The following is a 15684-nucleotide window of genomic DNA, read 5'->3' on the forward strand; positions in this document are numbered from 1 at the left end:
GGTGGATTGCTACCAGTTTATATCAGACAACACCTGTACTAATAGAAATGACTGTCAACCTGTCACACTGTTAAATGAATGTTCTTGGTTGGTAACCCAATAAAAATTAGAAAATTGGAAATCTGTGTTAAAGACTTAGCTACATTTCTCTAGATCATGTTTAAGAGCGTAAGGTTACGTAAGTATCTCTAATAAGATCACATGGGACTAAATTAAAGGCAAAGTTATAGGATGATCATTCCAGTTCATAGTGATACATAACTGATTGGATATTTAAGTCAGATCAGAATTAGCAGTTTAGGAGTATTTCGTGCCCTTTGTTTGGGGTTATTTGTGTTTTCCTGCTTTCTCTCCTCCTTGTTACACTTACAAGAGTTGTGTCCGCTCTGCTTCCACATCCTCAGTCTTCCTGCTTCCTGCCTCTCTTGGAGTGCTCTTCCAGCCAGCACCACTCTTACCCAAACAGAACTTTTCGGTTGGGCAGAAAGTCATATGCACATATGTATTTAAGGAATTCTTCATGTAATGGAACTTGTGAGTGGGTCAGATTTATGTACATGGTGGATCAGGTCTTTTGAGTCATCCTCTGGTTGGGTGGAAATGTTTTTTTTTTTTTTTTTGGTTTTTGGGTCACACCTGGCGATACACAGGGGTTACTCCTGGCTCTTAACTCAGGAATTACCCCTGGCGGTGCTCAGGGGACCATATGGGATGCTGGGATTCGAACCCGGGTCGGTCGCGTGCAAGGCAAACGCCCTACCCGCTGTGCTATCACTCCAGCCCCGGGTGGAAATGTTTTTAAGATGGATTAGTAATTAATGACATTTTCACAGAGAACAAAACTAGAATGTCCGACCTGTTAGCTAGTTCTTTGCTTCTGAGCTTCTCTTGGGTTCTAGAAAATCTTAATGATTTTCCCCCTAACCTCTCAGGTTACATTTTAAATTGTCCTTTGTGATGGGGTCATGTACCAACTTTGTCCTCTATCCTTGGTATCCTTTTATTCCCACATAGAAGCAGACTTTGCAGTTAGGGTGAACTTGAACCATGCCCTCCGCCCCCACTTTCCCAAACGGACGCCCCTCTACCCACAATTCATTCTATGTAGGACTTTGAATTTTCTTGGACTATAGAGATGCAGTCTCTCTAGTCTCCATAACAGCACTCACCCCCAGCACTTCTCTTTACCTGGCTAATTCCACTCTGTCAAGTCCCCTGTAGACCTCCCACTTTTTCTAGCTCTCTTACTATGGGTTGCCCACCCTTGGTTTTACTTTCAGTACCAAGGTTTGGAAACGTGGCTTCTACCACTGAGCTCCATCCCAGGCCTTCGTGTTGCTGCAGGAGGCTGCATGTCTCCCAGTGCTTTGTATTCCCTAGGAAATATGGCCCTGAAGATTGCCGCCCTGTCTCTAGAGGCAAAGCCACTGCTTGAGGGGTAGACCTAGACAAAACCACTCTGGGTGCTTCCAGTGCTCTGTGGGGGTGGAGAAAGCACTGTACTAGTATGATTTACCTGCATCCTCCAAATGTGTAAGCTGCATAGCATTCATAAGCTGCTGAGAACAGGCGCTGCCTGTTGTGTTGTGTTTTGTTTCCAGCTCTTTCTTTCTTGGTTTTGGGTCACACTTGGAGGTGCTCAGATCTTACCCCTGGCTTTGCATTCAGGGAGTCACTCAGGCGGGCTTAGGGACCGTATGGGGCGCCAGGGATTGAACCCGGGTCAGCCACATGCAAGGCGAGTGTGTTACCTGTTGCCCAGTTCCGGGTGTTCCCAGCTCTGATCACAATGCCCGGCCCATGGTGCAAGATGGGACATTTTCTGAAAAAACTGTAGCTAAACCTGTAGGAATCGGGAATGTGACTGGTTGGAAACTTCAGTATTTTTGTATTTTTACCCTAAAAGTTAGGGGATGACCTGTGATGTTGGCAGAATAAAAATCTCCTTTTCTGTGAGAATGTGGTGACTGAAAAAAAGGAAAATCAGCACGGAAAGCAAAACATTGGTAACCAGCTTAAGCCTTACTCCGAGTTCTAACTGGTGTAGATACAAACTGATGTGCTTTTTTTTGTTTTTCTCCTAGGTCAGCTGAGGGAACAGCTCAGTTACCTTAAGGGTGATAACTTTTTTAGGTTTACTTGTTCTGATTGCTCAGAAGATGGGAAGGAACAGTATGAAAGGTTGAAGCTGACATGGCAGCAAGTAAGTAAAAAGTGACTTAGAGTTTTAAAAGGTTGGCCCCTGAAGGAATTCATTGGATTAAATAGAAAATGAGTCAGAAATGCAAGCTTTTTAAGGACCACTTTGTATTTTTACAATGAAAATAATACATAGAGTAGCACTGCACTGTATCACTGTGGTCCCGTTGTTCATCGATTTGCTCTAGCGAGCACCAGTAACATCTCCACTGTGAGACTTGTTACTGTTTTTGGCGTATCAAATATGCCACGGGTAGCTTGCCAGGCTCTGCTATGTGGGCGGGATACTCTCGATAGCTCGCCAGGCTTTCTGAGAGGGACAGAGGAATCGAACCCAGGTTGGCCACGTGCAAGGCAAATGTCCTACCCTCTGAGCTATCGCTCCAGTCCGATACATAGAGTATGTTTTATAGCTTAGATATAAAGGCATTCATAATAAAAAAATAATAACTCAGTGCTGGGTCAATGAATCAGGCTTGGTAATTTTGGAAATCTTAACAGTTTTATTTATTTGCTTTTTAAAAAATTTTTTTTATTTTAATGAATCACCATGATATAGTTACAGACTTATAAACTTTAATGACTGTGTTTCAGTCAATGTTCGAGTACCCATCCCTCCACCAGTGCCCATTCTCCACCACCAATGTTCCCAGTATCCCTCCCCCCACCCCCGACATTTATGTATAAGTTGAAACTGATTTTAGTTGGAAATGAGGTTCACATTTTTCTGGAAGTCACAGTTTAGAAGGGATGTTTATTTAGTCAGTAAAGAGGCAAATAAGTTAATTAAACAAAGCACTTTTTGCTATGAAGGAATTAAACAGTATTGAGAAGCAGATTTTTAGGATATACAGTATAAGTCACTAAAGTGTTCCTTATAAATTGTAGTTGTAGTTTTAAACTATTATTTAAGTAATAAGTGCTTTTTAAGGAAGTTTCCTGATGAAATCTGTGAGTAGTGAATTTAGGGAGCCTTTTTATCCTTTTTTATGTATTTGCTTTGGTCTTTGGGACACACCCAGTGATGCTTCAGGCTTACTTCTGGCTGTGCACTCAGGGGTCACTCTTGGTGATGACGGGGAACTGTGTGTGGTGCCCCAGTTGAATCCTGGTTATCTGTGTGCAAGGCAAGCATCCTGCCCACAGTAATATCTCTCCAGCTCCAACAATGCCTTTTTAAACTTTCTAGAAAATATGCAGATATTGAAGGGAACTTTATGTTGAGCGTATAGTCTCATGAATATTGTAATTTTGATCCTTTTCTCAAAGTGTACGTGGATACTTTACTAGACCAGGACAGACTAGCATCACTGCCCTCCCACTTTCTCTCTCTGGACTGGTCCGCCTGGGGCAGCAGCGTTTTTCAAGATTGGTTCTGGAGCTGGGCTGTTTCTGTCTTAATTTGTTATTTTTTAGAATAAATTTTCTACAGAGATGCTTTTTGAAAGAAAAACTGGCTTCTGGACATATCGCTCAATGAATAATAGGACTCAACTTGAAATTTTTTGGGGGGTGGGGCCCACACCTCCTGGTGCTCACAATTTACTCCTGGATCTGCACTCAGGAATCATTTCTGGCAAGGCTCAGGGGACCGCATGGGGTGGTTGGCTACATGCAAAGCAAGTATCCTACCCACTACACTGTTGCTTCGCCCTCAACTTGAACATTGAACTAGATTAACTTGACTTTTTTTTTTTTTTTTTTTGGTGGGGGATGGCGGGAGAGAGTCACACCTAACCTTGCTCAGGGGTTACTCCTAGCTCTGCTCTCAGGAATCACTCCTGGCTCAGGGGACCATATGGGATGCCAGGGATCGAACCGCGAGATGGCTGCATGCAAAGCAAATGCTCTACCCACCATACTATCGTTCCAGCCCCTAACTTCACTTAAATCATCCTTTTTTTTCTTTCTTTTTGGGACGCATCTACCAATGCTCAGATGGTGTGGTGTCTTGTTTGGCTCTATGCTCAGGAATTGCTCCTGGAGATACTTGCAGGACCACGTAGGGCACTGGGAATCAAACACAAGTTCGCTGTATTATTCCTCCAGCCCCCAAATTCATCTTTCAATTTCCCAAAGATGTACTGGTATTGGAATCCCCGGTGTACTGAAGCACTAATCAGAGCTGACAAGTCTTATCGCAGACTGCTGGCCAGTGTTCTGGCTGTGGCCAAAAATTCCACCCTCTCTGGAAAGAGCTGAGACTCTCTAGGTCTTGAATACGGTCTGTTGAGGCTATCAGATACCAGATCATCTATATATTGGGGTGTGAACTGATATATATATTCTTTTGGCTTTTTGGGTCACACCCGACCATGCTCAGGGGTTACCCTGGCTCTGCACTCAGGCATTACTCCTGGCTGTGCACAGAGAGACCATATGGGATGCTGAGGATCCCACCAGGGTCGGCTGTGTGCAAGACAAACACCCTAACCACTGTGCTATCACTCCAGCCCTGTGGACTGTCTATATTTTTAAATCTTAAACTTTCTTACTGATTTACCAAAGTATTAAGTAAAAATTCCTGGTTTTTGTGGCTGCCACTGCGGCCACATGGTACTTAGTGGCTGCATCCCCAGTCCCCTCTGTATGCTTGTTTCTGTTACAGAATACCAGCAGTAAAGAGCTCTGCTCTCCTGACTTAGAGGCACTTTCTCCCATGCCTTCTGTCCGTCTTCAACTCCTTGGCAACTTATGAACAATTTGAAATGAAGGAAACACTCGACCAGATATATATTGGGCGAATAGGGTAAATTTTATATTTCTGTCCTGTACACCCGTTTCTGTAGTGTAGAGTGAAAGGATCTCTTTGCCTGTGCTCCTTTTTCTAGGTTTTTACAGATACTTGGGAGCCCAGGTGGGATCTGGTGGTACACACGGCTGGCTTGTCATTGCTGAGCCGGAGCTGACACTGGGGAAGCTGAGAGCTAAGCTAGGCTTCACTGAAGGTAGTAATCTCCAGGAGAGGTGTGCTTCTTACATGGAGTTTCTAGCTTGCACAGTAAACACTAAAATGACTAGAAAAGGTATTTTCAAGGAAATATGTGAAATTTAACTTTTTCACCCACGAAGTGTTCCAAATATATATTTTAAAAAATAGTTCCCTAGAGATTGGAGAGATGGGACAGAGGTTAAGGCACTTGCGCATTTGATCTGTCCTTTTGCACAGTTTTATCCCTGCCATCACATGTGTTCCCCTGAGTACTTCTGGGAGCGATCCTTAAGCACACAGCCAGGAGTAAGCCCGAGTATAGCCGAGTGTTGTCCAAAGACCAAAGAATGAAAAATAAAAATAAATAAAAGTCAAGAAATAAGGTCACAGACCTTTATGTTTTTACTGCTGAGATTCACAAAGCATGCATGTTACTATGACTCTAGGATTCGTGAGATTTGGCAGAAGCAGCTAATTTCATTCTTTTTTGTAAAATATTTCATTCTTTTTGGTTTTTGGGTCAAACCCAGCTGTGCTCAGGCCTTACTCCTGCCTCTGCACTCCAGGCTCACTCCTGCTAGGCCTGGGTGACCACCTGGGATGCCAAGGACCAAACCTGGGGCAACTGTGTTCAAGGCAAGCACTGTATTTGCAGCACTCTCTCTGGCCCTTCTTGAAGTATTTCTTTAAAATTCTTTAAACTTTAAAATTGTGGCAACATACACCTAATACGAAAATTTGCCAGAGATCTGTATTTAACTCTAGTTTGTGGCACTGGGTTCTTTCCCATTGTTCTGCAACGATCGCTTAACCATTTCCTCTGCAGAACTTTATCTTCTCCAACTTAAGCTGAATCCATTAAACCATAACTTCCTCATGAGCATTAACTATGTGAAGGGAGGGAGATCCAGGTTGGCCAGTGTAGACCCGATGTAGGAATAAGTGGAAGAAGGAAAAACTCAGTCATCTGCACTTTTTGTAAATTTAAGGATGGGAAATAGAAGCCTCAGAATTGCCAAGGCCTTTTGAGTCTTACACCAGACTCCCCATAAATTAATGCAGCAGAAACTATAGTTTATGTGCATCAGTTATGTTTATCTATTACTATTGGAGGCATAAGCTGCAATTTACTAGGCTCTTTACAAAGCAGCATCAGCTTCAGGTTGCTCCTCATGGGAGAAGTTTATTTATTCACTTGCTATTCTTTGTTTTTAGGGCCATGCTTAGTGGGGAAATAATTAAGGAATTTTTCTCCTTGGCGGGGATTTCTTGGGAGTGAATTCAGGTCCCCAGCAGGTGTGGTGCTTGTGCCTGACTCTGATGGGGGGGCATGTGATGCCAGGAGCCGTGGCTGCCTCTTGAGCTGCCTTCTTGACTTCTGCTTATTATTTTTATTAGGCTGAAACATGAATGATGTTCATAGTTTTGTCCATGTGCATGTCTAAGTACACAACTACAAAATTTCATGTAGGTGCAAAGAGAAGTATTTGAAAGAACAATGAATATAATGAAAATGTTAAAAGTGATTTCTTCACAAAGGTGTTCTAAACTGTTTTTTCTTTGTTCTGTATTTGAAGTCTTTTCTTTTTTAAGGTAAAATTTCCTGAAATTTTATTTAGCTTATTAAAAAAATTAAAAATTTGGGGCTGGAGCGATAGCACAGCGGGTAGGGCACTTGCCTTGCACGCAACTGACCCAGGTTCGATTCCCAACATCCCATATGGTTCCCTGAACACCGCCAGGAGTAATTCCTGAGTGAATGAGCCAGGAGTAACCACAGTGCATTGTCGGGTGTGACCCAAAAAACAAAAAGTAAATAAATAAAAAATATATAAATTAAATTATAAATTAAGATTTTTATAGCACAGTGTGTAGGGTGTTTGCCTTGCACGTGGCCGACCCGGGTTCAATTCCTCCTTCCTTCTCGGAGAGCCCAGCAAGCTACCGAGAGTTTCCTGTCCGCACGGCAGAGCCTGTCAAGCTATCTGTGGCATATTCCATATGCCAAAAACAGTAACCACAAGTCTCACAATGGAGATGTTACTGGTGCCGGCTTGAGCAAATTGATGAACAACGGGAGGACAGTACTACAGTGCGGCTTACTGTGACTTACAAGTGTTTCAGTAATACAGTGTAGTGAAGTCATTTGCAGTGAACTTATGTTACCTATTTTTCTGGAAAGTACTTCCTCACTGAGGACTATGACTATGAACTTGTGGCCCGTAGAGAACACGAGTGGATCAGATGCAGCGCCCAGCAACAATGAGCTGAGCAGTCCCTTGTTAATCACGCTTTTCTCTCACCCTTCCCTCTTCAGGTTGTGATGTTGGCAATGTACAACCTGTCTCTGGAAGGAAGTGGCCGCCAAGGGTATTTCAGGTGGAAAGAAGATATCTGCGCTTTTATTGAAAAACATTGGACATTTTTATTAGGGAATAGGTAATAAGATTTTAAAAATACTATTTCTCAGTGATGATGGAGAAAATGGGATTTGAGAGACTAGCTCTTTAAAGAATTAGAATAATACATGTGGTTAATTGCATGTTTTTTTAATTCCAGAAAATATTGTTCTCTTTTAAGAAATTCATTTTTTTTAATTACTTTAAAAGAAGCTTATTTGGGGCCAGAGATAGTACAACAGGCAAGGCACTTGCCTTGCACACAGCCAACCAAGTTTGATCCTTGGCACCCTGTATGGACCCCAGACAATACCAGGAGTCATTTCTGAATGCAGTGCTAGGAGTAAGCTCTGAGTACTGTCAGGAGTGGGTAAAATCAGAGATCAACAACTTATTTGTGTGAAGTCATGGTGGAAATGTATACTCTTAAATAACCAGTTTCTGTTATTTAATAGTTCCTTAAATAACTACTTCCCAAGAAAACTGTTTCTACTGAGCATGAAGAGAGTTTTAAAGGCATTCTTAGAATCTTAAAACAAAACAGAAACATTTACCTAGGGGCTACAGTGTAGTAGGTAGGGCACTTGCCTTCCATGCGGCTGACCCGGGTTCAATCCCTGGAGCCCAGTAAGGTCCCAAGCACCACAAAGAGTGATTCCTGAACGCAGAGCCAGGAGTGAGCCCCCGGAACACCGCTGGGTATGACGCAAAATTTTTTTTAAAAGTTCGTTTAAATGAGGGCAGGTGGTTTAATAGTTGGGTGAAGAGCTGTTTCTTTCAGGGTGAGGATTATTAGGTCCATTTAAAAATCCATGCCCTGCTTGCAAGCAACCACCACTGTGGCAGATGATCAAAACTGTCCGACACAATTTGTGCTGCTCTAACAAGAAGGTTTAGCCTATGCTGTTCTTTTCTCCTTGAGGCAAGCCTTTCTACAGACTTAACAGCATTCAGAATATTTAATTAAAAATTAAATAATAGAAAAAAGTAGATCACTAAGTCAGAGCTGTGGGTCTGGGAGATGACTCAGGGGTCAGCTCGTGCCTGGGATTTGCACATGGAGGCTTCAGTCTCTGCCGGGCGCATTTCCTTTGAGATTCTGTTCGAAGTGCTCAGTGTAGTCTAGTGTCTGGGCATGCTAGCATGTGTGTGGCTCATTTACTCCCCCCTCCCCCCTGGGATAAGCTCTGATTCTGGTGCTGAGGGCTCTGTCTCACTGGCTGCCTTGCTTCCTCCGACTTGAGATGCCAGTCTGCACTGGGACCTCAGTGGACACTGAGGCCATGTTTTAGCCAACATGACCTCTATGCACCCAGTACAATCTTCGTTGAGACGGCACCGGTGAGCACTTTCAGGGATGAGATTGTTAGGCACCATCCCAGGACTGTGGTGCTGTTCGTTTTGCATTATCGAGTCAGCTGCACGTGACTAAAGGCTCGGAGAAGCCCAGGGCCAGGGCAGAGGGTCGGTATTTGTCCTCTCTCACAGCCCCTGAGCCCGCTGCCAGCACCCAGGGGGGCAGTGGGGAGAAGGAACATCTTCTGGCAGTCGGTGGGGTGGGGGGGGGAAGAGAGATGAGGACGTTTTTCACAAAAGGAGTTATTTTTGTTCTTGGGTTATTTTGTGATTGTAGGGAAAGAATTGACAGTGTAACTGGTCCCTTTCTTAGGAAGTCTGTTGCCTTCGTTTGATAATGATTTAGCACTATTTGTGGAACTGATTATGCCCCATTTATAAGGGATAAGAAGGGGGGCAAGCTAATAAAATTAGATCTTGTAATGTTCTCATGATCTGGCATGCTCTTCTGTTTAGTGGATTGTCACTTAAGAGGCAATTGGATTTAAGTTGCCTGATTTTAAGGATATTGCAGTTTTATTGGTTCGTTTCTAAAGCATGTTCTGAGAGCATTCAACTAAGGTTTTTTTTTTTTTCCTTTTTTAATACTTCTACTGAAAGACATGAACTGCTCTCCACTTTCTGTGGTTAACCGTGCAACACATGTTTTTGGTCATATTAGTGTATCTCCTGAGTGATCGTTTACAAGCTGTCACTGTCACTGTCATCCCGTTGCTCATCGATTTATTCGAGCGGGCACCAGTAACATCTCTCATTGTAAGACTTATTGTTACTGTTTTTGGCATATCCAATATGCACGGGTAGCTTGCCAGGCTCCATACTCTCAGTAGCTTGCCGGGCTCTCCGAGAGGGGCAGAGAAATCGAACACGGATTGGCCGCATGAAAGGTGAAAGCCCAACCGCTGTGCCATCGCTCCAGCCCATCGTTTACAAACGAAGCACGTAATTCTTTTGTGTGCCAGGGATTGAACCTAGGTCTCTGGCTGGGACCACACTCCTGGCCCTCCAGTCTATCACTTTTTAGGAAGAAAAAAAATGAAAAGAAGGAAGGAAGAGAAAGCGGGGAAGAAAAGAAAGAAAGGGAGAGACAAAAAGAAAAGGAGGAAGGAGAGGAAGGAAGCTCGCTCGCTCGGGCTTCTGATGAGTAGCTCGGGTGCTGGGGCGCATGCCCGCAGGGGTGACCCTGTGATGCTCAGCACCACATCCAACCCCAGAATTTCTCTTTTTGAATTGCTTAGTTTGGGGGAAAAATTCACACAGTCCTAATAAGTGGGAAACCCATATCATTTGCCCTAAATAGAATGAAATTATAAAAAAATAACCGCCCTATGGGCCAGGAGATAGTTGAGGGGTTAAGGCAGTGCAGTGGTTAATGTGCCACGCAGTTCATTCTGGTACCTCCAGCATCACATGTGGTCCCCGAGCACTTCCTGGGGGAATCCCTGAGCAGGAGCCCTGAGCGCAGTGGTTTTGGCACCCAGACAACAACAGAACCAAAGTAAACTAAGTGCTTTAAAACTTGGTGTTGTATCTAATGACTGGTCCCATAGCCCTTAACTATATTGGTCACAATAATAAGCTGTTTCACCTTTATATACTATGTAATGAAGTTCTAAATTTGAATACATTTCCTTTCAGATCTCTCTAGACTTCTCTTTTATGAATTTAATGTTTTATTAAGGTTCAAAAGTTTATTTAGGTCTAATCTATTATACCTATTATATATTTTTTATGTAGTTATTTTTAAATACTTGGACTTCCCACCCCCACTTTTGGAGGGGCAAAAGTTACAGCTCTGAGCTTCAACTCCATATTTTTGGAACATACCCTATAATTTTATTCCCACTGTGCTCTTTGAAGGTAAATAGGAGCTGACTGAGAGATACATTCAACTCCTTAGGGAACGTGAACTTTTTATTAGGGCTGTTGATTCCCCTGTTTTCTTTCTAAAGAAAGAATGTGTCTACATATTAAAAGAACTCAAATTAACTAAAATTGACTCCTTTAACTTCATGATGCTTGCAATACTGAGAATTGCTTTCTGAGCTTTGAATAATTTTATTTAATTACCCCTCCCCCCCAGCAAGCTAGGGAGATAAACTCTATTATTATTATCTTCTTTGGGGGTGGGAGAGCACACCCTCCGCGGTTTCTCCTGACTTTACACTCTGGGATGCTTGGGGAGCTTAGGAGATGTCAGGGGTCAAACCCAGGCCAGCCATGTGCAAGGCCCTACCCACTCCTATCGCTCTGGCCCTGCTTTATTTTAAGGAGGAAGAAACTGAAGTTGCTGGAAGGTGAGAAAGCCTGGCTTGGAAGCAGCCAGACCCTTCTCTAGACTTTGCAGTTTCTTCCGGAGAGATTCTGCAGCCTGCTACTGGCTGGGAGTCGCCGCGTGTGCATGAAGGACGGTCTGGAATCAGATGGGCCTGAAAGCCGGTAACTCTGAAATTCTTGCAATCTCCAGAAAGAAGACATCCACCTGGTGGAGTACAGTCGCAGGTTGCCTCAGTGTGGGAAGTCCTATGTACTTCCGCTCCGGCGCCCAGGAATTTGGAGAACCAGGATGGTGGAAACTTGTTCACAACAGGCCTCCGACGATGAAGCCAGAAGGAGAGAAGCTGTCAGCCTCAGCTCTGAAAGTCAAAGGTACCGTGCGACAGCTGTGGAGCTGCTCTCTGGGCGAGAGGGGGCCTCAGGGAAGGCCCGGCATGGACACGGCCAGCCTGGCCCCTGGGTTCCTGAATTCAGAGCCCTGAGTACTTCTGGGTGTGGCCTGATATATATATATATTTTTTTTCAAAGTACTTTCCTGACCAAAGCCCAGTAGGTTTGGTCAGGAAAGTACCTAGTTAGTTAGGAATAAATTGCCCTTTGCCAGACACAGTTCATTTGCTTCTTTATAGTTAGTCTGCTGGGCAATTTTCTTTTTTTTTTTTTTAACTCATGAAAAATAAGGAGAATGAGCAACATTCTCATTTTTCATGGGCTTTGGGGAGTTTGAGTCACCACACTTGGTTCTCAGGTTCAATTCCCTGTGTCGTGGCCTGGGTGGATCCTGGTGATGACTGGGGGACTGTTGTGATGCTGGGGACCAAACCCAAACCTGCCGCATGCCAAGCATGCCCTCTAACCCACTGAGCTATGTCCCGAGCTCCAACGTTTTAGTCTTCAAATATTTCAGCACAGGACTGGAAAGATTGGACAGTAGGACATGCAGTTGCCAGTTTGGGTTTGGCCCCTAGTGCCTCATATGTCTCCCACTGCATACCGGGTGAGCCCTGAGCACAAGCCAGGTGTGACCCTCTCCCCTCACCTCCACTTTCAGTACACATTTCAAAGGTGTAAGGGAACTTTCTATTTTGTGACATAAAAAGAGTGTTGTGGGGCCGGAGAGATAATACGGTAGGGTGCTTGCTGACCCAGGTTTTATTCCTGGCATCACTTAGGGTCCCCCAAGCTTTCCAGAAGTGAAAACGAGGTGCGAAGATAGGAAGGACCCTGAATAACACCAGGCGTTGCCCAAAAGCCAGAACCAAACAAGCAAACCCTGAAGAAATCCGGAATGTCATTTTCATACTTTAATAAAATTGACAATAAGGAGCTGGAGATGTTTTGATCATTTCTACCATTTGTTCATTTGTTCTCAATTTCTCCCCGTACCTTGTTTGGCTGTTGTTTTAGTTTCTCTTTGGGGGCTGTACTCTGGGGAAGGGGAGGCTCTTCCTCAGGGATGGCTTCTGGCAGGAGCGTGGCGGCCTTGTGCTGGGGACCTCGCCGGACTTGTTTCACCTGCACTTAGCTCTTTGAACTGGCTCTGGTTAATTGAGCTGAATTTTTGGGTGATAACTTGAATCCTACATAACACATTTCTGTTACTGTGTCAAGGAGCACTTGCAGCCAGAATTTTTATTGGTTTTACCAGTTACTCTCCAGAATATTACACCAAAAATTACACATTACTAAAAAGGTACAAAAATATCCACTTGCTTATTTCGGCTTGTATTGAGTTTTTTTTTTGTTTTTTGTTTTTTGTTTTTTTTTTTTTTTGCTTTTTGGGTCACACCCAGCGATGCTCAGGGGTTACTCCTGGCTTTGCACTCAGGAATTACTCCTGGGAGTGCTTGGGGGACCATATGGGATGCCGGGGATCGAACCCAGGTCGGCCGCGTGCAAGGCAAACGCCCTACCCGCTGTGCTATCGCTCCGGCCCCCTATTTCGGCTTGTATTGAGTTTTATCCAATTTTAGTTTAGGGAATTCACTGAGAGATTCTCTTCAATGAATTTGGTAGTGAGTTTACAGTACCAAATCAGCACAAGAGGCTGTGATTCTTCCAAGCACTGCTGGGAGTAACCTTAGCACCCCTTTCCCAAAGGAAAAGACACTAAAGTTGAAAAAAAATCTTTTTTTGTTGTTTTTTTGGTTTTTGCATCTCAGGGAGGTTCCCCGTGGCAGTGCTCCGGGGTCCCTCCTGGCAGGGCAGGCAGAGTGGGGGAGCCCGGTGCTTGTAGGGGATCAGTGCACACAGCTGTGTGCAGGGTAAGCACCCCGCCTGCTGTCCTGTCTCTGGCCTGAAAAGTTCTCCCGAAGTGCAGGTGTTGGCTTGGCTTGGTTTGGGTCGAGGGCTGTACCCAGCAGTGCTCAGGAGCGAGGCCTGGCCCCTGCACCAGGGTCACTCCTGGAGGCACTTGAGATCACGTGGCACTGACCCTGGGTCGGCAGCATACAAAGCAAGCCCCCTCCCCACTGTGTTCTTGCTCCGACCTCCCTTGATGTTCTTTTCTGTAACAGCCTCAAAACCAGCTCTGGATCCCATCATCACTGTGGAGGGCCTCAGGAAGCGGGCGAGCCGGAACCCCGTGGAGTCGGCTATGGAGTTAAAGGAGAAAAGGTCTCGCACGCAGGAAGCCAAGGACATTCGCCGGGCCCAGAAGGAGGCTGCGGGCTTCCTGGACAGAAGCACGTCTTCCACCCCCGTCAAGTTCATCAGTCGGGGCCGCAGGCCGGACTCAGTCCTTGAGAAAGGGGAAGTCATCGACTTCTCTTCCCTCAGCTCCTCTGACCGCACCCCGCTGACCAGCCCTTCTCCATCTCCCTCCCTGGACTTCTCTGCCCCCGGCACCCCTGCCTCTCACTCCGCCACACCCAGCCTGCTCTCCGAGGCTGACCTGATACCAGACGTGATGCCTCCGCAAGCCTTGTTCCACGGTAAGACTCACCCTTCCTGATTGTTGAGGGATCGCTCAGGGGCCCTCCACTCTGCAGGGGGCTGAGGGCTGGGACCTAGGTAGGCCACGCACCAGGCAAGTGCCCGGGGTCTCTCTTTTTTTTTTTTTCATTTTGTTTTGGTTTTGGGGCCACACCCTATGGTGCTCAGGGCTTCCTCCTGGCTCTGCACTCAGGGCTCACTCCTGCCAGTGCTTGGGGACCCTGGCGGGTGCCTGGGACCAAACCCAGACTGGGGAGCGTGCAAGGCAAGCGCCCCACCTGCTGGGCTCTCATCCTGTCCTCGAGGGTCTTGTTGTTTTTATCTTTACCTGGTGGATGAGCTCTGCCTGGGGCGGGGGTGCCCATGTTGTGACCGCACCGCTTCTCTGCGCAGATGATGACGAGATGGAGGGGGACGGAGTCATTGACCCGGGGATGGAGTATGTCCCACCCCCGGTGGGCTCCTCCCACCCTGGGACAGTGCTTGGGGGACGGAAGAAGGTGAGAGCTCCCGAGCAGATCAAGCAGGAGGTGGAGAGTGAGGAGGAGAAGCCTGACCGGATGGACGTGGACAGCGAGGACACCGACTCCAGCACATCCCTGCAGGTGAGGGCTCGCGACAAGAGGAAGGCCCAGCTGGAGAAGGACCGGAAGCCCAAAGGGCCCAAGTACACGGCCGTGAGCATCTACGAGGAGAAGCTGCTCCTGCGGAGGTTGGAGGCCTGCCCCGGTGCCGTGGCCATGACCCCGGAGGCGCGCAGGCTGAAGCGGAAGCTGCTCGTGCGCCAGGCCAAGCGGGACCGAGGCCTGCCGCTCTTCGACCTGGACCAGGTGGTGAACGCGGCGCTCCTTCTGGTCGATGGGATCTACGGAGCCAAGGATGGGGGTGCCCGGCTGCCCCCCGGGCAGGCCACCTACAGAACCACGTGTCAGGACTTCCGGATCCTGGACCGGTACCAGGTAAGTGTTGGCTGGGAGGTGGTGGGGAGACTGTCCTTTGCTTGGGGCTTGCTGTCATTTGAGATGTTTGGATTTTTCTGGCACCAGGGATTGAACTCAGGGCTCATGCCCTTGCGGCCTTTGCCCTCTGCCTTTGAGCCAGATCCCCAGTCCTGCCCTGTGAAGTAAAACCCCAAGTCAACTTTTTAAATCTTTTTTTGTTTTTGTTGCTTTTGGGCCACACCCTGCAGTGCTCCAGGGCAGCTCTTGGCCCCCCTCACTTGGGAATCACTCCTGGGAGGTGCCGGGCACCCTGTGGGATGCCAGGGAGTGAAGGCAGACGCCCTACTCATGTTCTTGCATTCCGGCCTCCAACTTTTTTAAATCCTGAGTAATTCTGAGAGAACGGAAACAAACAGCAAGGGAGAAAAAACCCCAGCATTGTTTGTTTTCAGTTGTTGCCCTTTGATATACCTTTGGAGATCTGCTGGGCCTGGAAGACCACCTGGAAGCTCGGCTAAGCCTCGGTTCCTGAGCTGCCCCCGCCCAGATTTGTTGAGGTTCACGGTGTGCTCCAGGTCACTGGGCAGGATTCCCAGATGTGTCCACTGCCGTTTGGTTGGGAGGCAGTTTGCATGTAGAGAGGGCA

The 15684-nt window shown here is 46.3% G+C and overlaps 1 protein-coding gene across 1 annotated transcript in view; it reads left to right on the plus strand.

Annotated features, from left to right (window-relative positions):
- KAT14 (lysine acetyltransferase 14) overlaps window positions 1–15684 on the plus strand; it is a 32063-nt gene that overhangs the window by 357 nt on the left and 16022 nt on the right. Inside the window, exons 2-6 of the mRNA XM_004614404.2 lie at window positions 2085–2203; window positions 7449–7570; window positions 11354–11535; window positions 13680–14096; window positions 14491–15056. Coding sequence (XP_004614461.1) covers window positions 2085–2203; window positions 7449–7570; window positions 11354–11535; window positions 13680–14096; window positions 14491–15056 — 1406 coding nt within the window. The remainder of the gene's footprint in view (window positions 1–2084; window positions 2204–7448; window positions 7571–11353; window positions 11536–13679; window positions 14097–14490; window positions 15057–15684) is intronic.

The sequence above is a fragment of the Sorex araneus genome, chromosome 3 (assembly GCF_027595985.1).
Source record: "Sorex araneus isolate mSorAra2 chromosome 3, mSorAra2.pri, whole genome shotgun sequence".
NCBI lineage: Eukaryota > Metazoa > Chordata > Mammalia > Eulipotyphla > Soricidae > Sorex > Sorex araneus.